The sequence below is a fragment of the Podarcis gaigeae genome (genome assembly GCF_964106915.1).
Source record: "Podarcis gaigeae genome assembly, chromosome: 13".
Lineage (NCBI taxonomy): Eukaryota > Metazoa > Chordata > Lepidosauria > Squamata > Lacertidae > Podarcis > Podarcis gaigeae.
This window is the reverse complement of record NC_139689.1, coordinates 30,272,757-30,299,610: the sequence shown is the minus strand read 5'-3', so window position 1 is coordinate 30,299,610 and position 26,854 is coordinate 30,272,757. Positions and strand designations below refer to the sequence as shown.

The window sequence follows — 26,854 nt, the reverse complement described above, 5'->3', positions numbered from 1 at the left end:
GAAACCCTCCTGGTCCGCCAGGAGAAGGTAAGCAGCGGAGAGAAGAGCCTTAACAACCCAGGAAACAAACCAGAATCTGAAGAAGTGTGGGAAGAAAGAGAACTCCCCAGCAAAAGGAAAGGTGGATGCACTGATGGGGAGGGGGGTTCCCCAAGCTATGGGGGGGGGGGAAGAGCAGCTACTCACAAAGTAGCTCCTAAAAGCTTTAATGAGCCCCTATGCGGATTGAAGGCAAAATATTGTTCACAGGGAACACCCCAGGAAGCTACTGAGCTGCAGGAGCCCAGTGGATGTCAGGTTTGCTTGAAATACAGGTAGACCAGGTTGTGCGATGGATGTGGCCAAGTCCCTTTGGAGAACAACAGGAGTTGGGTGGGTGGAGAGAGAGAGAGAGAGGGGAGGGAGGGAGAGTCTTTTGAGAAAAAGGTGGGGGGCGGGAGGGGAGAGAAAAGCCAGCTAGGAATTTCAGACATTGATGGTAAGCAGCAGCCGGATATTGGCCCTTAAATTCCTCTTTCCTGCCTCTCTTCCCTCCTCCACCACACACACACACACACACACACACAGAGAGAGAGAGAGAGAGAGAGAGAGCGCTATTCTGTGCATCTGCATTTTCTCTTGTCCTGTGCCCTCTGTGTTTAAAGGAAAGGGATACAGCAGTGTAGAGCTGTGTGTGTGTGTGGAGAGATGCAACATTAGCCATGTATTTACTTTGTGTTGAATCATCACGGCAGAAATGTGACTATGTTTGAGCGTGTTGGATTCTGCATTTTATTGTGGCTGCCATTCTCCGCTTAGCTGCTTTGCAAGCTGCTCTCGAGGGTGTGGCTTTTCAGCTATATGTTCTTATCCAGACATATGTTTCTCTGTTTGCACATTCCTCATTGTGTGTGTGTGTGTGTGTGTGTGTGTGTGTGTGTTTTCCTGCTCCTTGGGTTTCTTTGTGTGTGCGCTCCTGTTATTCTCTTGGTGTGCACGCATGCACATTTGCTCCAGTTTGCTCTTGGCTCCAGGTGAGCCTATCCACATCGAAGTTTTGAAAATGGTGGCTGAAATAAAAGGGACTTGGAAGCGCAGAACGGAGCCATGTAGGGCCTCCGTTTCTTCTATGGTGTGGCTCCAACCTGGAATTGGAAGGATGGGCCTTTTCAAGCATGGAACTGCCCTTAAAGACATGGCAACTACAGTGCAAGGGTTCTCAACACGAAACATGCGGACGTAGGAGCAGAGAGAAGCCACTTCCTAGATTAAACCCCATCTTCTCAACTTTGCAGTGGAGCAGGAAAGAGCACATGGACTGGTTAGTCTGATGGGCTTGGTTCATGGAGGAACCTGAGCTCAGGCTCCACATTGACCAAAGGCTCACCTGTATCCTTCCATATGTTGCTGGACCATAACTCCCTTGAGCCCCGATTATTGGCCACACTGGCTGGAGTTGTTAGGGTTGGAGACCCACAATATCTGGAGGGCTTGTGCCCCAGAGAGGAGGCACTCCACTGTCTCTCAAGACAGGCAGATGCCAAGAACAGATTCCTCGTCCCTCCGTTATAGTGAAGCTGATCCTTAGCTGTGCCCCAGTTCTTCATTTATAAAACAGGAACAGAGTAAGACAAGACACACACACACAAAAAGAAGTCTTATCTTACTCTGCACACTTGCCCTTATGTACTTTTTATTTTTCAATAAAGAAATACAAAATATGCATAAAACAGGAACAGAGGCTTTCCTACGTGATGAAAGGGGAGGATGGCTTCAAATGTTAGTTATTATCTGCATTTGTACCCTGCCCTTCCACCAAGGTCTTCTGGGTGGCTCATGGGGGATTATTCCGTTTTATCCTCATATCAACCTTGTTATGAGTCTGTGTTATCTAACACACTCAAACACAATCACATCTCCGCCTCAGTGATTCAATACAAACACAGCACATGGCGCAAACACACAAACAGAGATAAATAGGATAGCCTAGGAGGAAGAGGGACAGTGACCTGGGCCTGCAGCTGTGTAGAGATGTGAACCCTAACCTCCCAATCCCATAATTCTGTCCACAGGCCACTAAGTCACGCTGAAAGTGGGCTCCAAACCACGTCCTCTCGCTGGAAGGAGCAATTCCCTAACTACCATTTGTCCATGGCGACGGCGGCAGCAGCAACAGCAGCAGCATAAAGACCATGCAAACTAAAAATACTGCACACAGTTAGCTACTAGAGTATTCATCCTTATCCAATATTCATCCAATACCTCAGGGCAGTTTAAACGAAGACTGCTCTCTACACCCCCACAGCACAACACAAAAAGACAATCTTCCCTGCGACAGCACCCTATGCAGAAACTGGTAATTTCTTTGCTGCGTGCATACTACCCAGACATGGGCCACATCTGCAAGCCAGCAGCCCCCAGGAAAGTGCAGAGCTGCCCTGGGAGCTCTGCGTGTCTTTCACCAGAGTTGGCGAGAAGCTTTGTGATGTTGCTGCATGGAATATTACCGTGGGGAAGAGACCTGGCAACAAATGTTTTGAGCAGAGTCAATATTCATATGGCACACAACATACAGGCTAGGTACATAGAGACTTGCATTGGCTAACTGTGCTGAGGAGGGGCAACGGAAATCTTTGGATTTCGCTCAGGAGCCTCCTTTCTTAGAGATATTAACTCAGCCGCCAACAGATCGAACCAGCGTAGTTCTTTCCTGTTTCCACTGGGCCTTGTAGGATTTGCTAACCACATTGTACCCATTCATAGAATCAAAAGAATTGTAGAGTTGGAAGGGACTACGAGGGTCATCTACTCCAACCTCCTGCAACGCAGGAATCTTTTGCCCAACATAGGGCTCGAGCCCACAACTCTGAAATTAAGAGTCTCATTCTTGTTTTGCCTTGATCTGTGTTTGCAAAAACAGAAGTATAAATGCAAAACAATGTCACAGCATTCATGTGGGCGGTTCTCTCACTGTGAGAAGTGTAGTTGCAGGGAACCAGGCAGAGGGGCCTTCTTGGTAGTGGCACCCGCCCTGTGGAATGCCCTCCCATCAGATGTCAAGGGAATATATAACCTACACAACTTTCTGAAGACATCCCTGTATCAGGAAGTTTTTATGTCTGGTGTTTGCTGTGTTTTAATTGGGTTGGAAGCTGCCCAAAGTAGCTGGAGGAACCCAGTGAGATGGGGCAAGGTATAAATAATAAAATTATTATTATTATTTTACACCACAGTGTCCCACATCAGTTGCTGGGGATGTCCCTAGTTCAAATCTCACCTGAGCCCTGAACTCATGGATGGCAAGCGTCTATCTCTTAGTTTTAGGCCTTGCATCTGTAAAATGGGGATAATAATGTTGGCCTCCATTTCAGGGTTGCTGCGTATGAATTACTGGGAGCTGGTTGGAAAAGTCAGCAGAATCAAGCAGCCCATGTTCCCTTGGGACTGCTCCACCACAAGCAGAGGAGGTGCATACCTGAATGATCTCCATTAGAGGACAACCAGTGGAATCCCTCTTCCCTCCCATAGTAAAAGAGCATAGCACTGAGAATGTTAAGGTAGAAGCCTTCTCTCTCACACCAGTGGATTTTCTGTATGCAGAAAGACCCCCTTCTTCCCTGCCCCCCAAGGAAGCATTAAGAAACGGAACCTCCCCCCCTTTAGCATGATTTGGCACAGGCCAGTAAAACCTTTACCTTTCCTGCTGATTGCAATCACTGATCCCAAAAGAATGTACGTAAATGCCCAAAGCTCTTATTATTCATACCTGTTGTTTATGTGCACATCACACCACACTTTTGAGGAGGAGCAAATTCTCACCTCTGCCCAGTTTGCAAGAGAGGAAGGCAACTAGAGTGAGCCGGGCCCCCACCCTATTAATAATGCCCACCTAAGATCCTAGTCCTTTTTTGCTCTAACTCCTCTCCAGATAAGAGAGCAGAAGAGAAGTTAAAAGTGTGTTAAGGGTTAAATCAAAGTCACCATTTTTGCAAAAAGTGAGGGGAGTCATGAAAGTCATGGTGTTTTTGCGGGGTGGCTTTCTAGGAGAAAGTTTGAGAAGTTTGTCTTTTCAGACCCAGGCAGCCATCTCTGAAGTTTGGGTTTCAAACCGACAGGACAGTATATCTAAGTAGTATGCAGTTTGGGGTTAAAAATAATAATAATCACTGCAAATTTCACCCTCTGCACCGTTTCCCAGATGGGAGTGCACAATGATCCAGCCCCCTCCCCACAATCCTTTGCAACAGAAACAACAGTTTCAAAAGCAACCCTACCCTATCCTACACATAATTCTCTGGGAAATAACTAAAGGGAGAGAAATTGGAAGGGAGGAAGGGAACGCACATAACTCAAATCCAAATCACAGACAGATTAGAAACCCACACACTCCAGGAAGGGCCTGGGATAGCAATTAGGGAGAGGTTTAGGAAGAACAATAAGGTTTACTTGGACAAGAAAGAGATTTGGGGAGGGGGAGAGAGGACACAGGGAATTGAGGATTTTTGCAGAGAATGAACTGTGGTTACAGTAAGGCTTGTCCATTCTGGGGGGGATGTGAAGATGCAACACTTTTTTTTAAGGCATCACTTTGCAAAAGGTCCTGAAGGATGCACACCCCAAATTCAGTCTATTTTCCATGCCACCATTCTCTCTCTCCGCCCGCCCCCCTCTGTTCGCTCACCCACCCACTCACTCACCCACAGAGAGAGGCCGTTCGCATATGTATATATAGAAAGATTAAAAAGGCTTGGTGTACTATTTAGTTAATTGGATTTTGTCAGAGACCTTATCAGGAGCTGGGAACTGAACACCCAGCTGGAGGGGTGGGGTGGGGAGGGGAGGGAGGAGAAGGGGGGGATTACTTGACACAGCAAACCACTGCTGTGTTTCCTTCCACTTCAGAAACCGGCTCAAATTTACAGAAACAAAAATCACAAAAACAAAAACACCCCTCCCTATCCAAATGCGATTCCCAACTGTTACCTAGAAACAGTGGCTTAACAACAGATAGAAGAAATTAAATAGGCCATGGGACTGTGTTATCCACCGCTGGGGAATATGGGGGGGGGGGGGGGGAGAGAGAAGAGAGAGAGAGAGAGAGAGAGAGAGAAGAAAGCAAGCGAAAATGTTTATGTGGAGCAGAGACAGATTAGAAGTTTTTGCCTTGTTCCGAACACGGATGACAATATTTCCGATCTGGGTGATCGAGAGTTTCCCGAAAGTAAGGGAGGAGCCCCCAACAAACGCTTGGTGGGGTGAAACACACCAGCAATCTTTAAGAAAGAAAGAAAGAAAGAAAGAAAGAAAGAAAGAAAGAAAGGAAAAGTGGTGGGGGGAGTCCCCTTGCCCAAACGCAAAACTCTCACTGTGTGTGTGGGAATTTTTCTTATGGGCAATGACGGCTTTCCTTTCCTTTGCACAGAACCGGCACACACAATCAACCAGCCAACGTAGAATTAGCTATATTTACCAACACCCACAGATTAAGCGGAAACCCAAAGGCGAAAACCTGAAAGCATTCAAGGGAGTACGTGGAAGGGGAAGCCCCACGTCTTAGAAGAACCTGGCTCCCTCAAAAAACACATATTAAAAAAAGATATCAACATGCAATGTAAAGCAGCAGCACATACACATTAGAAGCACACTGCAGTCCCAGCTTTTGATCCTAAAGCCCCCCCCCATCCTCTATCACAACAGGGTGGGGGTTGACACAGTCCACAAACAAACCAAGGCTTTCAAATTTCAAAGGTGACACAGAGTCCATGTTACCCAGCTACCCACTACCACTCGCGGTATAGCTTCTGATCTTTCTTAATAAGATCAAAAGCTGGCCAACAGGGGGGAGAAGGGCAATGGACGGGGGGGGGGGGGCGGTTTGTCACCCCAGGTGGTTCAGGCCCTGGAGAGATCTCGTAATACGTACAGTGGTTGGAACTGTTCCAATGCTGGTTTCGGACAGGGGTGCTGTAAGGGTTGTTGGGATTCCCGGGTCCTTTGTCCTGGATCAAGCACGCACGGTTCTGGTTGTAAAAATCCATCATGAAGAAGGGGTTAGGACTGCTGTTTAAACCAGCTACATCCACACTTTCGTACATCTTCTCCAGGCGGAAGAAGAGGGTAAGAGGGTTGGGGGCTGGTGGGGGAACGGGAAGGAGGGAAGCAAGAGGAAAAGTTTGGTTTACGAAAGACCAAAGAGCAAAATCCTACAGTGGTGGTGATGATGATGAATCCAGAGGGATGAGGGGTGGTTTGTCTGGTTGTTTTCTGTTTTCTGATCTCTCTCTCTCCCTTTCTCTCTCTCTCTCGATCCCTAGTGGGGAGGTATTTAGGGAATCCAAAAGCGGCTGGGGAATCCGCCAAACAGGCTGAGTTGGCCACCAGTGTTTTTGCTTAAAGTTTTTGTGTTGTTTTTTTTAAAAAAGAACACACACGCATACACACTCACACCAAAAGATAATATTCAAGTCTTCAATCTTCTATTCCAAGCATATCCCTTGGGAAACAAGCCGGCCAATCCAGTCTGAAATGCTTCTCCCGTTTCAAGACCGAAACATATTTATAAATCCAAAAAAACAGAAAAGAAAAAATGGAATTCTTACTTTCAAAAAAAGACAACAATAAAATCCAAGCCTTTCCAAAAGCAGTATTCTTTGAAGAAGTCGGTTCCCTGGTCTTAGAGAGCATTTTGGTCACAAATCCTCCTCCTGTTCAGTTCCATGGTTCTCTCTCTCCCCCTCTCCTTCTCCAGAACTAACCAGAGGAAAGAGGAGAAAAGGAGGGGGGGTTATTCTTTTGCAGCAACTCCTTCCAGAAAAAGGGTAGAAAAAGTTACACACTCACGCGCTAAAAAAACAACCACCCAAGTAAAATAAAATAAAAATAAGTAAGACTTCCTGCTTAGGATTCAATAGCTTTTCCTGTCTGGCAAGAGGACTGAAGACAATGCACAGAAACTGTGCTCATGGGTTTTATATATATACATATATTAAAATTCCACCTCTGTCCTCCCGCCCCCCCCCCCCCACGGAAAGAGGGTGGAGGGGGAAGAAAAATAGGAAGAACTGAATTGTACAAATGTGTTGCCAGGTTCTCAATGCCTGGGGAGATGCCAGAGGCCTGGAACCCTCGAGTCTCCTTGGATAGAAGAAGATTTTTCTCCAGCTGCTTGCTCGGTCTGTTCTCTCCCCGGGAAAAAGAGAGAGAGAGAAAGAAAGAGAAAGAGAGAGAGGGGCGCCGTGTGCGTGTGCGCACGTCGCGTGGTGTGTGTGATGTACAGGACTGATAGATTAAAGGCAGCGCACAATCTTCGCTGACACGAAAAGTCGCCTCTCAGCTGGCTTAACTCTTTCCTTACCTGCCGCGGTCTGTGTCTTGCGCAGCCCCAGCCAACTGCGGAAAAGCGCAGGCTGGGGGAGGAGGGGGAGGGGAGGAGGAGAGAGAAAAATGAATGAATGAAATCAAGGAAGGGGGGGAGGAGGAGGAGGAGAAGGGGGAGGAGGAGGAGGAGGAGGAGGAGGGATGGAAGCGGGTGGGAAATGACAGGCATAGAAAAATGCCTCTCCGGCAGCTGTCTCCAGCTACAAAGGCGCGGCGGCCACGGCATCCTCCTCGTGTGCCTTCTCCATCCCTGGAGTGGAGGGCAAGCCGGAGGAGAGCCCCCTCTTTCCCGGTTGCTGTGGCTCGGCAGCGGCCAGGGCGGCCCCTTCTGCCTGCATCACCCCTCTGCGAAAGGGAGGTTTCTGCTGCTCCTCCAGCCGCCCCTCATTTGCGTAATGTTATGCAGCTGAACTCCGCCTGAACTCTCCTTGCAAAAAAGCTTCACCTCCAAATGACCCACTCGCAGGCCTTCTCCTTCCCAGTGACATCACGGGGGCGCTCCCCTCCTCCTCCTCCTCTTCTCCTCCTGCCAAGGGCTGCCACCGGCATGCCGCCGCCACACCGCACAGCCAAAAGCCAGACCCACCAGCAACAACGCAGGCGGAGATGCCCGGTTTTCCAGGGGGCTGTGGAGAAGGGGCCAGCCCGGAGAGACAGGGGAAGAAAAGCCTGCTTACATACCCATTAGAAAGGCAGGAAGAAATAAAAGGAATAAAAGACGTACACACACAGAAACACACACAACAGACCTGCCAAAGGCTGCGAGTTCAAATCCCACCTGGCCTCAGAGCACCTGCCAGCTAACTAGGCGCTGGAGAAACTAGGAGGTGCTGCGGAAATGTTGATGCTGAAAATGTTTTGAATAATGAAACAGGATAGAAAGCCGCCTCGGTGGCCACTCTGAGCCCTGCAAAGTGGGAAATGCAAAATAAGGGAAGACAACAATTGCCTTTAGGTAGGCCAGCTAGGGGTTGAAATGTAGGCAGCAAGCTTTTAAGTCACACGGGTCTCTTTGCCAGGCTGGTGTTTGAGGAGAAGGGGGACGGGGAATACACTTGCAAAAAGGATTTATGTAATTGTTTTTATGTGCTCCAAACTATTTACATACAGTGACTCGCTAACAACCATTCTGTAACCTAGGCTTATGTTTATCCCCACAGTACAGAATAGTAGTCTGCTTTTGCCTAAGGACACCTAGTGGATTTAGAGTTGAGCAGAGATTAAAACAGGGGAATTTCCAGCTCACAGTGCATGCTTCTGACCACTATGCGACATCAGTTCACCTGTTTCATTGGCACTGGCTTCTGATTTGAGAATGTGCACGACTTCAAAAATGAGAACTCCCAGAATGAAAGGTAAGCAAAAGAGTGAAAATGAATTTTTAAGTCTGCATGAGAGAGTAGGGATGCAGAATGTGGCCTCTAGCATAGATTCTAGCAGCCCCTATGGAAAATCACATTTCTCATTTAAAAGAAGTAGCAAGTTTCTACTCCTTGCAGCTTTGGAGTTGTATAAACATGTTTGCGACTTTGCGGGCAGAGGACAGCAAAATGTTTGCTCTCCACAGAGCAACATCACGTTCAAGAACACATGCGAGCACAGAAAACCTGCAACATTTCACTAATGCATGCGCATTCATGCGAACACCTATTCTCACACCAGTGAATGCTGCCAGATCTACACACAACCATTACATATTTCCAAAAGTCCTCCTCTGCCTGCTGTATGCTATTCAATTATTTCTTAATAGCTAGGTTTCTGACACCAGGCTGGGGAATTGATGAACTGACTTTTTTCCACTGAAACGAAACTAAAACTTGAAAGCTTCCTAGAAATGTTTAATCTCACAGATCTGCATGTGCCCCAAATAGAACTGCTACAGCTCAGACAAACCGGGCAACCTTTGGGATCTTGATAGGCAGTTACCAAGAGGGGAAGCAGTTCGCAGTAATCTGGTGTTTGGGCAACCAAGAAAGAATTTTCCCTACTGACAGCTTGGATCCGGTCGTGTGTTGTTCCAGAAAAACGCAACTGTCCCCATAATGTTATCATCTGCTTGCTGCACACTCTTCCAAAAGAAGCAGCACGCGAAATGACAGCATGCTGTGTTCTAGAGATGCCGTAGTGTTCGTGCACATGCATTTATGTGCATGCACACTGAAGGCCTGAGTGTTTCCCTTCTCTGATCTGAGGGAAGGCTTGCTCCCACAAGGCCTTCCCTGGAGCCCGCAGGGTCCCCACCTCCCTAGCAAAACTGGCTTGGAAGAAGCATCCTTCTGTGGTCCATAGAAAAAGTGTAAGGTGTGTGCTTGGTTTCAGCAGCTGGGGGGGTAGGATAGTACCCATGCAAATATGCCCACTGGGGCAAAGAAGTTGGCGACCCTTGTTCTAGGAACTGGGTGGAGAGGGGTGTGTGTCAAAAATTCTCTAGGGTGCGTGAACTTAAATAAATACATTTGAGACAGTCCCAAAATCTTCCCCAAAGGGAAAGATGAAAGCAGTGGCTTAGCTCAGGGACATAGGAAGCTGCATGATGCCAAGTCACATCACTGTTGCCTCTAGCTCACCATGGAATAGCTCAATTGGTTTTTTTTAAAATAATATTTATTAAATTTTTGTTTAACAATAAAGATGTATATAAAAAAACATACCAAGTTCAGATATCCTCATTTCATAAACATCCTTGGACTTCCTCACGCCTCTTGTTCCTACTCTCTACACTCATAAGTTTTACCAGCAAATTATTAACTTAATTTAATTTGTCTATTAAAATTTCCCAATATTCAAAGCTCAAATTTAATCTTTTAAATTTCTCTTGTCAAAGGTTAATTATAGAATACCATTTATCCACAATTTATCTTATTTTTCAATTACATTAACTTTTACAGATATAAATTATTAATTTGTTGGGGCCCTGATGTTGCAGATCATACAATTTTCTTAACATTCATACAGTTTACAATGCTTTTGTAGATAATCTTTAAACTTCTTCCAGTTCTCCTCCTCCAATTCTTCTCCCTGGTTTCGGATTCTGCCGGTCATCTCATCCATTTCCATATAGTCCATCAGCTGCATCTGCCATTCTTCCAGTGTGGGCAAATCTTGAGTTTTCCAGCCCTTAGCAATGAGTATCCTTGCTGCTGTTGTGGCATACATAAAAAAAGTTTGATCCTTCTTTTGCACACTTTGGCCGACAATGCCCAGGAGGAAGGCCTCTGGTTTCTTAAGAAAGGTGTACTTAAATACCTTTTTCAACTCATTATATATAATTGGAATAGCTCAATTGGTAGAGCATGAGAATTGTAATCTTAGGGCTGTGGGCTTGAGCCCCCCATTGGGCAAAATATTCCTGCATTGCAGGAGGGGTTGGCTAGATGACCCTTGTGGTACCTTTCAACTCTACAAATCCATGATTCCATTTTCTACACCAGCAGAGGCTCTCCATGGCATTTTTCAGCTTTACCAGTGCTCTATCCCTGAGCCACAGCCTGCCCCTCTTTACAGGGGACAGACACAATAGATAGATAGTAGATAGATAGATAGATAGATAGATAGATAGATAGATAGATAGATAGACAGACAGACAGACAGACAGACAGACAGACAGACAGACAGACAGATGGCATATGAGAAGATTACAGCAGAATTTAAAGCTACAGCTATACCCATTTTGCAATTCTGCATGGGGTAGAATTGGGTACTGGTCAGGACCTGAGATTCTCCAATTTGATAAAGCAAGAGCACACCTTTTGAGTCTTAAGTCCATAAGCAACACCTGGTAGCAGTCAGGAGACAAGACATTAGTCTCATCCTGCATGCTCCTTGCTCCCACCCACGACTAGCTTAAGGAAAATAAATTATTCAAAGTAAGAAATTAAAATAATAACGTGCTTAATACGAGCAATTTAGACAGGTTGTCTTAGAATTCAGATATTCACAGCAAAGGGTTTTTGCAGCCCTGTGTATGATTGGCATGGATTTTGAGAGAAGATTTGTCCACAGAACTAGGCACTGATCTAGTCTTCTCTAGAAAAAGAAGAATGCATATCAAGTTTGCATTCCAGGGTCACAGATGAATTGTACACACAAGAGTGGTCTGAGCAGGAGGTGAAAACCTTCTGGAGTTAAATTAGTGCAACACTTTTGCTCTGTATATATTACATTTTCTACTCGCCCAGTACTTTACTCCTCAGCTTCTACACAAATATTCACCTGTTCAGAAATGGCCCAAATACCTTGAAACACAAATTTCCTTTGCTTACTGCTTGCAAGACAGGATCTTTCACAAATCAGGCACATAATTCAGATGACACAGGAAGAGGTGTGGAACGCTCAAGCAAACACAGAAAGCAAAATAGTCCCAGGTGCCTTGAGGAAGTGAGCCAAGCCCTGTGTTTTGGACAACTTTCCCCTCCCCATCAGGTTTTCTTAGCCAATATGAGCAACTCCTTTCCAATGCTAAATGTTATCATCAGGCCCTGAACAAAAGCTGAAGCGACATCATCCTCCCATAGAAAGTTTTCAGAGGTATATATATATCTAGGCCACCAAACATCACGTATCCAATTATAGCCCAATGTTTTCCACGCAGATTCCTGCATTGCCTTGCACATATTTAAAGATGTGTTCATGAATTCATCTCCTTCACTCTAGATTTCCATGCATATGGAGGGAACAGAACAAGATCTACATTTGTCTCTTTTTATTCTATTGTAGTTTTGCTTTTACAGAGTAATAGAATTGCAGATTTGAATGGGACCATGAGGATCATCTAACCCAGTGGTTCCCAAACTTGGGTCTCCCAATGGCTGTTGAACTACAACTCCCATCAACCCTAGTTAGCAGGACCAGTGGTCAAGGATGATGGGAACTGTAGTTCAGAAACAGCTGGGGAGCCAAGTTTGGGAAACACCGATCATTTTAATTTTATTATATTTTACGGTTGGCCTTAATTGTTGTCAGCTGCCGTGGGTAAGCACCAGAAGGTCAGGGTATAAATTTCCATATAAATAAAAATATGCTTATATATATATATATATATATATATATATATGCTTGCAGACTCAAGAGGGACAGAGGAAGCTGCCTTATACCAAGTCAGACTATTAGTCCATCTGGCTCACAATTGTCTGCACAGACTCCAGGATTCCAGACAATTCTCTCCCGGCCTTACTTGGGAGATGCTGGGGACTGAATCTGGGACCTTCTCAATGCAAAGCAGACGCTCTCCCACTAAACAGTCCTTCCCCAAATCACATGACAGGGACTAAGTCACATGATGGTACCTTGAATGGTCCACCATTATGGTAGCCCATTCAGGTTCTCAGCATGTGACTTAGTCCCTGCCATTTGGTTCATGTATATATCTAAAACGTTCCACAAATGTTTGACTGTGTATCTCTATATGCAGGCCTTGATATGTGCCATGCTCTACAAGGCTCAGCCCTGTTTTAAATGCCAAGGTGAAACCCAGGCTCATAGGAGAATAGAATAGATGAAAACGCCACTCAGCGCACGCAGAGTACACCTTCCTCAACAATAACAAGAGAACGGCCATGAATCAGGGAAACAGAGGGATGGCTAAATTTGAGAATGGCTTTCAAGGATAAAAGCATACATTTCCCTTAGAAATTAAGCAGTGGGTTTATATAGGATGATGGACAGCTGTTAAGCCATCCTGTCAAGAACTCAGGGATTCGCATCAAGAGGCAGGCTGGATAGAAGAGGATCACACTTTCTTATCACTTTCAAATTCAAAAGAAACCCAAGTTGGATGTTTAAACAACAACAAAAACACAGCTAGAAAATAACAGCCATTCCTCATCACTGATAAGGAGACTCCCCAGGGCTTTCTGTCAAAAGCTACTTGATGCAATGTGGAAGCACTTATAAACAGCCCTACAAATGTGCGGCAAGCACATACCCACACACAAACACAACCCCCCCCAAACTCTTTCTAATCAAACCTTCAAGGCTTGAGATCTCCCCCCTTCCAACACATTCCCCTCCCCCCCAACCCCCAATCTTCTTTCAAGAGAGAAGTGCTTGCATGAGATATACAACCCGGGTTGGGGGGGGGGGGTTTGCTGCTGTTTATGGTAAGCACTGTTAAGAAAATGCCTGGGAAGAGGGCACTTTGGTGCTATTTTCCCTCTCTGACAGGACAATGCCATTCTGGTAAAACAGTAACAGGTAAATAAATAGGGAGCAATTCAAGCCTTTGAAAGCCCTGTCATCCCTTCTCAAAAAAGACCCTTAAAAAGGTGATAAGGTCAGGGATCAACCCCCACCCACTATAAAATACATTCAAAACCCTCTCTCCCCCCACCCCTTGCCCCCTGGATGTTTTGAAAGGGCTCCTTGCCCACTTTTTTTTTTTAGCACTGGAAACAGTGAAATAAGCCTGCATTTTGATCCCCAAATGCATCTCTAGTCAAAGGAGTCTGAAGGGTTCCACTGGACCTTGGACTTCCAAATCAGCACATTAATTTCAGGTGAGGGACCGAGGCCGTGTTCACTGCAGGGGGGGCGATGGTGGGATATTTCTGCTTAATAAATGCTTTAACAACAGCACCCCACCCCACAAGGTAAGGTGAAGGAACAGCAGGCATACAAGGTGTATGGGGGGGGTATCCCCACCCCCTCACCAAAAGAACCTTCCCTTTTATATTTAAAATTACAGTGGGGGGGAAACATTCTAAAGAACAACAACAAAAAAAGCAGAATTGGAGCTCACAATATCTGTTTAAATCCAGTACCGAAAAAATGAGAGAAAGAGAGTGGGGAAAGGGGGGAGGGACTAATAAGGTTGATTACATTAATCAAATTAATGATAATATACGCAATTCTACAATATGATTTAGAAATCTATTATACTAGTATATTAAAAAAGGTTCTTAGCTGTCATAAAAAAGTCATTAGTTTAAACTCTTAATGTAGACAATTAAAATACTTCAATTTGTTCATTTCCATCACAAATTCTATTGAGCCATGGAATAATTGGCTTTTACACACACACACACACACACACACACACACACACACACACGATTAACATGGGGTTCTGCTTCAAGTGGAATATGCACCTGTGCTCTTTAATCGTGCATCATGGGAACGCAGAACAAGGCCCATCCTGGCTCGTAAACCTTCTCTAAAAATCAGAGGACAGGGAGAACTCTTACCCTTACAAGACTTAACTAAATGCAATCTCTCTCTCTCTCTCTCTCTCTCTCTCTCTGTGTGTGTGTGTGTGTGTGTGTGTGTATTCCTGTACTTACAGCATGTGTGAACGGTGCAATACCAAGAGTGTTGCCCTTAAATAACCTCAATGGAAATACCCCACCAGGAATGTGTAGATGCAGCCTAAGGTCAATAATGAGCTCAGCTGCTACAGCATATGACACTTAATCTCGGGGTTGTGGGTTCGAACCCCACATGGAGCAAAAGATTCCTACATTGGACTAGATGACCCTCGTGGTCCTTGCTAACTCTACAATTCTATGATTCTATACGGGCACCAAGAGTGCAGATTTTTAAAGGATAAATGAATAAAGCCTATCTAATATGTGCTCTCCTCTGGTCCTTCGAAATGTGTAGAGTCTGATGCGCAATTTGATGGGGACTGAAATCTTATTTTCAGAGATTGAGTTTTCAAACCTGCCTCCCACCCTGCCAGGAATTGGCGGTTTGCATGTGCATGTGTGCGCTCCATGCGCTCCAGAGAAAAAAGCTCAGTGGGGCCTGTTTAAATAATAATAGAAAGTCAGAAGCTCTGCTTAGCCAGCAGCTTTTCGAACAAAAGCCCCCAGTACTTCCTGTAGGGAACATGACAAATGTCTGTTTTGACTCATTTAGTAAGAGACTGCGATGAAAGAGAAAGGGAGGGAAAAGACAAAGAAAGAAAAAAAGCATAAGAAAGAGGGGGGAAAGATCACAAGTCAGAGAGAGAGAGAGAGAGATTAAATATGGGAGGAGAGCAAAGATACGCATGAGAAAAGGACAACACAGAGATATGTATGAGAAAGAGGGGGGGTAGATAAATAAAAAAGAGAAAGGAAGAGGAAGAGGAGAAGAGCCAAAACAACAGCAAAGTAGATGTGAGAAGAGGAGAAATAATAGAATATACCAAAATGAAGAGGGGTGTGTGTGTGTGCTGATTATATGAAAGGAGAAGGAACAATGAGAAAAGATGAGACAAGAGATAAATAGGAGAGAAAATAAATAAAACGAGCAATGCTGAGAAACCTACTAACTGCTGGCCCTGCTGTTAAAACGATGGGCAAAGTCCAGCCAAAGTTAAGCACTTTTAAGACCCCTTGTTTACAATGGAAGAGAACTACGCTCACGCTTAAATTCTCCCCACTGAAATGAGTAGGAATTCAGGGTCTTAACTACGGCTTCCAACGCAGCCATCTTCCCAGGAAGGACGAATACCAAGTGCCTCGCTTGGAAGTCCATTTCAGCTACCGGTTCCTCCACCCCCAGCCCAGTGCTTCCATCCAGCACCACCTCCAAGAGCCAGCAAGACAAAGACAGCTTGCATGCAAATTGCATCCTCCCCTATGTGTGAGACTGTGAAGACATATGAATTTGTGCCCCCCCCCCACTGCATGCATCCAGGGACGCACTGGTAGATGCATTAAGTAATCATAACACCAACCAGCAATGAGGAGAGGATGGAGAGTGGTGCTTGACTTGGCTTCAATCTTGGACTGTGTCTAGTCTTGGCTGCCCTCGTTTTAAACAGGCATGAGGACAAATGAGGAGGTACGGTACACACAAGCGAAAACACGTAGAGAGCATTCTCTTCTAATTACTATCCCTTCTGCAGTTGTCATCAGGACAGCTAATGCAGGAGTGCAACAAGGGGTGTACTTGGTTGCCTGAGCTGAGTAGCAATTGCCTCTGGTTAACTGAGGGGACAGGGAATACAGTAAAATTCTTGTTAAATTGCTGTTTTAGGGATTGTTTTTAAAAGTCTGGAACGGATTAATTCGTTTTGCATTACTTTCTATGGGAAAGCACACCTTGGTTCTGGAACACTTTGGTTTTGGAACGGACTTATGGAACGGATTAAGTTTGAGAACCAAGGCGTTTGAGAACCAAGGTACCACTGTACTGGGTTGGAACAAGAGCAAGTCAGTCACTGAAATCCATGGAACAAGAGTCATGACTGACCTAAGCCTTGGCGATTTCAATGGAAGTAGAACATGGCTAACTTGCTCTGAATCCAGTCTACTGTATTTAGGAAATGGGTTAATGACCTGGAGCAGGCATCCCCAAACTCGGCCCTCCAGATGTTTTGGGACTACAAATCCCATCATCCCACTGGTCCTGTTAGCTAGGGATGATGGAGGATGTGGAGGTTCAGTTCCTCGAACAAAAGCTAGGAATCTGAAGCGTAGAAGGCAAATGGTACTAATCTATTGGCAAAGCAAGGGCAGAAAGCCTTTATACCTGACCTGTCCAATCCAGCGGTCTCATACACCTGCCCAACTACAGGGTGGGGTGGGATTTTGAACAGTCTTATAAAAAAATTCATTCCTTCTGTGCATGAAGCTTGAGCATGCACAGTCACTGGAAGCTGAACTTGGCAGAGCCTTGCAAGCGTGAAATTAGCAAAGCAGGAAGTAGACTACGCTAGAAACACTCTCCTGGCGTGTTAGCTTTCTACTTGCGGGGAGTTAATTATCATATGGCACTTTAGCCTTCGCCTGCAAGCCAAAGTGGTGCAGTTCCCTCTACTGCATCACTCTGCTACACAGGTACAGCAGGTCACACTCAGGTTGGGGAAAGTGGCACAATGTGGTCGCATCAGCACCGCAACATCTATGTAACCCAGGTCAGCAAGGTGGTTGTGACACTGCTGCAGTTGTGTCTCCTAGACAAGACATGTCCCACAAATGGCTGGTTCCAACTCACTGCTCAAGAAGGAGGGTTGAGGGGGCTGGTTGAGTAGGAGACAGAAGCCCTGGGTTTAGGACCTTGAAAAGCCCACCTTAATTGTAAGACACATAGGGTAGGCCTATGGACAAGCAACGGACCCTTAGCCTAACCTACTGCACGGGGTGAATACAAATATAATAATTATATACGGAAAGGGTTATAGAAATTATGAAAAATTATGATGATGGAGTTGTACAACTATTGCAAAAGTTTCCCAAATGAGAAGGGACAGCGGGACTGCTTCCACACAAGGGCTCACATTAATCTAAGGAAAGGTACTTCAAGGGCATTTTAGCACACGGCAGTGAATGGCACCTTTGAGCCTCTCTCATGCTATTTGTGAGGATGTGTGAATATTTTTAACACCAAGTAGAAAAATGTGGGAGACAGGCATTTTCAGATTATGTGTATCTCCAAGCCAATGTGGGTCTTAGTATCAACTTTATGGTTGCAGGAAATGCAAGAAGAAGAAGAATTTCTTTTTTTCTGGGGTGGGGTGGGGACGAAATACTAACTCTTGTGCTGTGTTCACCACGTGAGGGGTCCAAATGATGCCAGAGTAGAAATATCTCTATTCCTACACAGGTTGTGGTTGGATGACATGGTAACACAGTTGGTAAAGGTAAAGGTAAAGGTACCCCTGCCCGTGCGGGCCAGTCTTGACAGACTCTGGGGTTGGTGCGCCCATCTCACTCAAGAGGCCGGGGGCCAGCGCTGTCCGGAGACACTTCCGGGTCACGTGGCCAGTGTGACAAAGCTGCATCTGGCGAGCCAGCACAGCACACGGAAACGCCGTTTACCTTCCCGCTGGTAAGCGGTCCCTATTTATCTACTTGCACCCGGGGGTGCTTTCGAACTGCTAAGTTGGCAGGCGCTGGGACCGAGCAGCGGGAGCGCACTCTGCCGTGGGGATTCGAACTGCCGACCTTTCGATCGGCAAGCCCTAGGCGCTGAGGCTTTTACCCACAGCGCCACCCGCGTCCCTTCAACACAGCTGGTAAAGGTAAAGGTAAAGGTACCCCTGCCCGTACGGGCCAGTCTTGACAGACTCTGGGGTTGTGCGCCCATCTCACTCAAGAGGCCAGGGGCCAGCGCTGTCCGGAGACACTTCCGGGTCATGTGGCCAGCGTGACATCGCTGCTCTGGCGAGCCAGAGCCGCACACGGAAACGCCGTTTACCTTCCCGCTGGTAAGCGGTCCCTATTTATCTACTTGCACCCGGAGGTGCTTTCGAACTGCTAGGTTGGCAGGCGCTGGGACCGAGCAGCGGGAGCGCACCCCGCCGCAGGGATTCAAACCGCCGACCTTTCGATCGGCAAGTCCTAGGCGCTGAGGCTTTAACCCACAGCGCCACCTGCAACTAGAGGACAAAACCAAGAAGCAGGACCAATGAGATACAGCAACGTCCCAGAGGCTCAGGAAGACTATGTTGCTCAGGCAAAGCTCAATGGAAAAGGGAAGCCTTTCTGCCCAATAAGATCCAATGGCCAGCCTGGGTGTGCAGCAGGCCAGAAGGCTGCCTCTAAGAGTTCCATGATCCACCACATGGGGCAGTCACACACAGCTTCAACAGTTGCTGACCAGGAGCCAGCAATCACGACCACCACCATTTGCCCTCTTGCTATGGTAGCATGGAGGAGAGGGCTCCATGCTACCTGAGAGAAAGGGAGGGTGGCCATCACTGCTCATTCACCTGGGGGCACCTGCCAGAGGATATCTTGCTATGGGTCTCCATCAAACTTGGGAGTCAGATCTGCTCTGAGTCAAAAGAAAGGGTTGCATGCATTTATTTAAAAAAAGCTTTCCAAAAACAGCCAATCACGGTTAGCAATAGGATGTAGAGATCACAGAACTGAATTCTTGGTGCAGAATTCCTACTTGTTTATTTAAAGCAGAGAGCACAACACACATCAGTCAGGGCTTCGCCATTCCCTCAAAAAACACCTTGTCTAATACATTCAAATAGCCTCAGACTCCTTTTTCTTTTTTAAATAATTTAAAAAAAACTACTCTCTGGGGGTCTCATAACACTAATCCCTCTAAAAGCATCTTTATAGGTCACATCATAGGGAGTGAAAAATAAACTGAGCCCCCTATTATTGAGGAAAACACTATAAGGATGAAAATGGGTGGGTGGGTGGCTAAGCATGAAGAGAGTCCTGTGCTCTGGACCACTTTTTGATCTTGCCAATTTTAAAGCTACCTCCTGAAGCTAATTTGTTAGAGGAGAACCAAAGTCCCCTACTCACAATGGATAAAACAAACCCATGTTTAGCCAACGCCAGGTGTGACAAAAGAATATTGTAATTGTTTTTACAGTCAGCTAATAAACGCCAGGAAACGGATAAGTTAAAATAAAAGGGCCTGCCGCACACTGATGTTTCAGCAGGGTACCAACACCAATTTCAGCCCTTAAGATCCGAGAGCAGAGATTATATTCTCTGTGCCCCAAGCCCACATCATGAGGGAGGATTAAGGAAATCAGGAGCAATTTAACAGCTTCCTATAGGGGAGGTAAGAGACTGTAGCCTCCAGCCATGCAGATAAGTCCACCATTAGTGCTCACCTGGTCTAGGCTATGGCTATACCTGAAATCCAGGTACGGTTGTTGGGAGTCTGAAGTACATCACACAGAAGGTACTGTTCTGTTGACCAAGCAAGAGAGGAAGCTCTGTCTTCTAGTGTTTACATCAGACTCTGCAGATCCAGAAGCCTCAAATTACCTGTCTAGCACAGAGGCAGGTGTTGCGTGGCAAGTTCCCGCCCCCCACCAGGATAAATAAAGACACAAGACACCACAATTAAGGTCAATTGGGTGAATTAGGCCACAACTTTATTGAATTCAGGAATGAGAGGCATTGGCTTAGGCATTGGTCCTATCGACTATCCGGCTCCAGCCCATTTGCTGGAGACACGGGGAAGGGTTAACACTTTATCGGGGGAGTCTCCTGCCAAGGCACGTAGACTAGGAGCTCCCCCAGGTCACCGCTCTGGGGCGTGCCTTTGGCCCACACCTCCATAGGCTTCGGACAGGGCCACGCCCCCCGGAGTCCTTTAACGGACCACCCTTCGCTCACTGGGGGGAGGTGATGGCGTTCCTCTCCCCCCCCCACACATCCTCTTAACCCTTCTTACCAATGCCTACCGCCAATGCAGAAAAGTTGAGACGAGTTGCTACGAGGTAGGCGAAAAACCAAAAGGCTACAAATTGCCAATTGGGAAAAATTCCTACCGTGCCCCTTGCGGCGACAGACCGAAGTCCATAGCAAAGTCAAAGACCTACCTAAAGCATACCTAAAGGGAGGGAGGGTGGGAAAACGTGAGGGCTAGCCGGCGAAAGAGGGCGAGCCCCCTCTGAGCCGGCCCTAAATAGGGCAGATCTGGCCGGGATTCCCCTGTTCTCGCGGGGGCTGAAACCAGCCCCCGCTCATGTGGGGGTGGGCGTGAAGCCCGCAACCCCACCTCCTGGGCAGGCCGGAAGTGGCTTTGCACACCTCAGTATTCTCTTTGGTGCTTGACACAGAGTCCCCCATTAGGCCAGCATCAAGCTCTAGAATCCCTGACCCAGCCATTGGGGCATTTATGAGCCACTGTGGGGGGAAAGGGGGCAAGAGGAGATACTGCCACCCCTCATAGGTTGAGAGAGCACATGAGGGTGTGGCAGGGCCAGTGAGAAGGAGATAATACATGTAGGGGTCTTTTTTTCAGCCGGGTCTCAGTTCCGGCACCTCTCGGATGGGCGCCATTGCCATTCTAATAGTACAAGGGAGACATTCATGGTGGGTTCCTTACAACACCTCTTTTTCTAGAAAAAAACAGCACTGCCTACAAGTGTGTGTCGTTATGTGCACACAGACCCTTCACACTGCTGCCGAAATGTGCAGACAGCAGGGCGCATGTCTGGTGCACATGTCAGCAAGGGCTTGCCCCATCCTATTATGTGGTTTCAGTGTATGCAGAGGGTCATCTGATACTTCCTAATGGAAGGCTTTATGCATGGTCACAGGTTACTGCTGGCAAGTCTTCCATGGAGATACAAGCATGGAAGGTAACCTCTTAAAGGGCTATTGCGTGAATTCCAGTCATCTGAATCCATCCGTACAGAGAAAACACTCTCAGCAGCTAAGAGATTTTGATTGGGTTGGCTAAGCAGGATCGAGGAAGTCATGCAATGGGCATTGCTTTTAACTGGGTGTACTGGACCATTGGTGGTGCTCTTCAGGTCTGAGGCCTCCAACTAGGGCATTTACACAATAGCAAAAGATGGGTGTGTTTCTAAACAGATTGTGCTAACAGAAGACTCAGGGTTGGGAGGCTCGCACCTTTCATTCCCCAGAAAGGTGGTGGTGTCTTTAAGTCAGAGAAGGTGCCCACTGTGCGTGCTCAGGGGCACTCTTGCCCTCCAGAGAACAATGAGGGTATAATAGGCACATTATGGAGGAATGGCTATTTCAAGACTTTTAAAGCACTGGGTCATGTGTATCTCTCCCGAGGATCTTACCCAAATACTATACCCATCCCTTCTGGGACTAAAAATTATTCTAACCAGCTCCCCGACCCCCTCCCCGACCCAAAATGAAATCAGAAAATTCATAAGTGCCTGGCTACTGGTTTGCAACTGGGGGAACTGGGGAATCCCTTCAGTTTCACTAATCTCCCATCAGCTAGATTACCACAAAACCCTGTAATGCTCAGCTAAGCCGAGCTGCAGGAGTTCAGTTCCCAGGATCTCAGCTGCCCTACATCTGCTCAGAACCCCCTTTTCATGTTGTCATTTAATCACTCTGGAATCCATATAAAGCGTCTGGAGGAATTTGTATGCTTCCTCCCCCCCCCCCCCAACCTATAAAGCTTGGGAACCTGAAGAGGGGAGGCAAGGGAGGGGATCTGTTCAGTCCCACCACTCTCCTCCTCTCCTTGCTGCAAAAAAACACAACACACACACACCCCGCAAGCCTCCAACAACCCCCCCCCCCACACACACACCAAAGATAAAAGTATTTTGAGCTTTCCATTTAAGATTTAAAACTAGGGCAAAGTCAAAATCCTGACCCCGGATGTGTGAAACGCAGGAGGGGAAGCTTCGCTCCAGTTCGCTCTGGGCTTTTAGTCAACCAAGGTCGTTGCAGCAAAAAATATATATATACAAAAAATAAAAAAGCATGAAAGGAGAGAATGGCTGGGTGGAGGCGGTTGGAGCTGGAGCAGCAGTGTGGGGAGGAAGAAGAGCATGAGAGAGAGAGAGAGAGAGAGAGAGAGAGAGAGAGAGAGAGAGAGAGGCGGGCAGGGAGATCTCTCTCTCTTTCATATAAGTGCCTAGCAATCATACAAGCTAAGCTCGTATTGCCAGTTCGGAGCCAAAGATCTCAATCTGTTGTCGGTGCTCTGTGTCCTAAAGCTCGCATGTTGGGAGGAAAGGCAGCAGCAACAGGAGCCAACAACAGATGGGCGAAATTTGTTTTCTAGAGATCAGCCGGCCAGGTGAGGGTTCCATGCTGAATGAAGGGCCTTTGAGTGGCAATCAAGGTGCCATCACCATGGCCTGCAAAGCTTGGGAGACGCTGAAATCGGCTCGTACACATGCATTCGTTACTTGGTGGCTGTCAACATCAAGCAATGACCTGCACATGCATGTCTTCTGACACAGGTCTAATACGCACCAGAAAGAAGTTCCATACCATCTCCAAACACAATGTTTTTCAGCCCGTTCCGTTCACACATTCAGCTGTTAGTCATCAAGCGTGTGAACCTAGCTTGGGAATCCGTCAACTTTTTTTTTTTTTAAAGATGCCAAATCTCTTTAGAATCAATGTCTCTCTGCCCCCCCTCACCCCAGTGCATCTCTAAGGTATGTGTTTGATTTAGATGCCTCCAATTTAAAATCCCTTTGGAGATGGCCTCTTTCCCTCCATCTCATGAAAATGTTTCCCCAAATTGCCTAAGAAACTCTCTCTTGAACAATACCATCTGTTGGGAGAGATGAGCGGTATAGAAAAAAATTCTCTGCTGCGTCTCACTTCCCCAAATGATGGTGGGCAAATTTCGGACTCTTGTGTCAAAACTCCATTTTTTACAGATCTGGAGAAAGCAATGGGCCTGGAAAAGGGTCAGGATACAACTCATTTGCACTCAATGTGCATGTTATCCATTAACCTTTGTGCCCACTGAGACTTACACAGTACAGTGGTACCTCGTGTTAAGAACTTAATTCGTTCTGGAGGTCCATTCTTAACCTGAAACTGTTCTTAACCTGAGGTACCACTTTAGCTTATGGGGACTCCCGCTGCCGCCACGTGATTTCTGTTCTCATCCTGAAGCAAAGTTCTTAACCCGAGGTACTATTTCTGGGTTAGCAGAGTCTGTAACCTGAAGCATCTGTAACCTGAAGCGTCTGTAACCCAAGGTACCTCTGTATTCCTGATTGAATTGTATATATAGAACTTTAAAAAGCAAAAACTGCTTTTCTGTCCATCTGTCCCTGCAGTTCTGGTGGGCTACAGATACCCTGCACTCCCTCTCAACCAGAGATTAGCCCACACTATCAGGACAGATACATACAAGCAGATGAACAAGCTGCACAACTCCTACCCAAGCGTTTACAAAGTACATCGGATCTCTTGAGTCATAGGTAGGATCACCATTCCCATTTTACACATGGAGGAGCTGTTTCACTTGTGGCTGCACTAAGTTAATGCTCAGGGAGAATATGGAGCAGGCTCTACTTAAGAATGCAGAAATACCTAAAACAGAGGGCGGGCGGGAATTGCAATTACTCCTTGGCTACTTCCACTGGGTTAGGATGTTTCTCCAGATTCAGGGAAGGGTTGCAGCTCAGTGCTAGAGCATCTTGTTTGCATGTATGCATGAGGTCTAAGTTTCAATCCCTGGCATTTCCAAGTGGGACTAAGAACGACTCCTGCCTGAAACCCTGGAGAACCACAGCCAGCCCATGTAGACAATACTGAACCAGATGGATGCACCATCCGATTCTGTATAAAACACATATCTTCCTGTGTTTATAAGACACTCTGGTGTGTTTTTTTAATTGTTCTAAACATCGTACCACAGACACAAATGTCTCAATAAAGCCCTCAAAGGGCCTTGAGATGCCCTGTATTTCAGGACCTGAACCTCCATCCAGCCCAAAAGAGTGGTGTTGACACCAAGGATTCAAGACACTTTCCCCCAAGGAATATTCACACCGCTCCAAGGAGAGCAAAAGAAAACTCCAGTCGGCATTTATCACAACAAAAACAGCTAACTTCGCAAAACCAAAGGCTTCAGTCACCACAATTCACCCCTGATAAGAGGCCGTTCCAATGATTTCATACACCAAGAGGGAAAATAAAGGACAGCGATTCTCTTTGTGCAGATCTAAAGGAAATGTTCCTCATCTGGATAGATCCATCCTTGCTACACACCCTGCCTGGGATAAATATTTAACTAAAAGTAGGACCTGGTCAGCAAATACATGGTGGTACCCCTTCAAGCAATGCATTGTGGGGGCTATTGTCATGTACAATTCATCTCCTCTTTCTTTTCCCTATGCATTTTTTTTAGAAGAAGAAAACCCAGAATGGTCTGATGAAATATTTTGGCTTTTGTTCCAGGGACTCTCCCCTCCTGCCGCTTCCGTCAGCCTCCCCTCTCTCCCTCCCCCTTATTCCACCCCACCCCACACACAAAAAAGAGAGAAACTCATTTATCCAATTCGGCAAGCCCCCTTTTTAAAAGGCGAACGAATTCCAAGCTGAGAATCGCGAGGTCGTCCTGTACCACCAGCCGCTGACAGAATGATAAAAAGCTATCCTTCTATTAATGGGTATTTCCCATCCGCTCAGCAACCCAGCTGGGGAAGACCAGCTATAATTAATCTTTAACTCTGCGTCAAAAGGGAGAAAAGCAGGTGAGGGGGGGTGGCAGAGGAGAAAAGGGTGGAAATGAAGAGCAGAGGGAAACCTACCACCGATTTGCACCCGCTCTAGGGGAAAGTTAAGGGGGAAAAACGCGGAATGTGGTTTTGCAATACTAAGGCAGAACGACTGGGTATCTATGTGTTTTTCCCCTCACGGTTTTTTTTTTTTAAAGTCTATATACTTCAGTACCAATTCGCAAGCAAATTAGCTAATCAGAGTGTCTTTAAGAATAAGCCCCTATTTCAGATGGCAGAAATCCAAGTCTTAGGAACATACAACACAAAACTAAGGCCACTTTTGTGCAAGGACACACACAAAAGACAAATAAATGGCTTTTCTAACTTTCGGTGCCTACGCTGACATCGCATCACTGCAAGTGCAAATGTTAATTCTCTCGAGCTCTGAGAAGTGTCAACTTTTAAAGTGCCTGCAATGTTGTGCGTCATTTATCTCCCCCGCCCTGCTGCAAGACGAGCATGGACACCATATTCTTCTATGGCAAAGGTTGCCATTGTCAATGGATGATGCTCACCTTTAAGCCCGCATCGCTTCACAGAACAAGGAAAACACGCTGCCACTGAATCATTTGGATTAAAACAGCCGCTTTCCAAGAAATGAATCACCCCACTTCAAAATGGCCATTCTCCTGAGTCATGAACCCCTCCAGCTATACTGGAATAGTTTACCTAGGGAGGCTCACTGGAATCAGAACCTTGGAAGCTTTTTAAAAGGATCCGAGCTAAAAAGTATTTGTTGTCATTGTTACTTGGCTGACTGGCTTAAGACTTCATGGTTCGAGGCTGCAATTTGACAAGTTGAGAATATGTTTTTACTTACTGCTAATAAGGTTTGTTATTGCTAGCATTATTATTATTATTATGTATGAGATTAGTTGCCTTGGATTTTGAAAGTAGCAGGGTATATAGAATTTTTAAGAGCCAGCAAATCTCGCGGATTTCAAGATAATGATCCTCATCCCGGCTGTGTTCCGTGCAGGACTTGTAAACACAACCCCATTGCCACACATCCTAGGGGATGGTAGGTGAGACAGAAAGGGGAGCACCTGAGCATCTCCAACATTATGCAAACATTGTTTCATGTAAGAGGACTAAACGTTGTGTTTTTAAAAAATAAGAATAAATGTCATGTTTCTGAGACCACTGAGGTCTGCCACAGACAGTCATGTTCACATAACTGGCTGCCAGGATTCCCAAAGAGGGTTTGGTTGTGATGACCAGTTTGAGTCATGTGTGCAACCAAGAGTCTTCTGTTCCCTCCAAGAAAGTATAAAGGTAATTGTCAGGGGCCTGGAACCCTAAAAGCCGATCTATACCACTCCACAGAAATGGAGAAAGACCTGGGACAGCTGGGAGGAGGTCGAGAGTGGCAAAGGGTTGCACTGGTGAAGAATCACTATATATGGAGAGCCACAAAAGATCTAAGAGCAGGTACAGAATGCCTGCAAAACTAGTCAAGTTCTGTTGGGTTTAGCCGAACAGCAACCTTAGAGTCCGCTACACTTTCACTCTTGCTTCTTCCTTCCATTGTTGGATTGGGGAGATAGCAGCTGGCACCACTGCAGCTTCCAGGGGATTTTGCAAGTGCTGTAAGTGTGAAATGAGGAGAATGGAGGGTGT

At 46.3% G+C, this 26,854-nt stretch overlaps 1 protein-coding gene across 3 annotated transcripts in view; it reads right to left on the bottom strand.

The window, feature by feature from the left end:
- The window catches only part of RARA (retinoic acid receptor alpha), a 160,985-nt gene that overhangs the window by 49,871 nt on the left and 84,260 nt on the right, over nucleotides 1–26,854 (bottom strand). The window contains exons 1-2 of one of the 3 annotated variants that reach the window (XM_083708784.1): nucleotides 7,334–7,681; nucleotides 5,903–5,999 (exon numbers count right to left, since the gene is read on the bottom strand). The exons of 1 other annotated variant lie outside the window; for it this stretch is intronic. In XM_083708784.1, coding sequence (XP_083564910.1) covers nucleotides 5,903–5,999; nucleotides 7,334–7,582 — 346 coding nt within the window. In that variant the 5' untranslated portion in view covers nucleotides 7,583–7,681. Of the gene's footprint in view, nucleotides 1–5,902; nucleotides 6,352–7,333; nucleotides 7,682–26,854 lie in introns of those variants that run through there. One more of the 3 variants, XM_083708786.1, reaches the window with a different exon arrangement.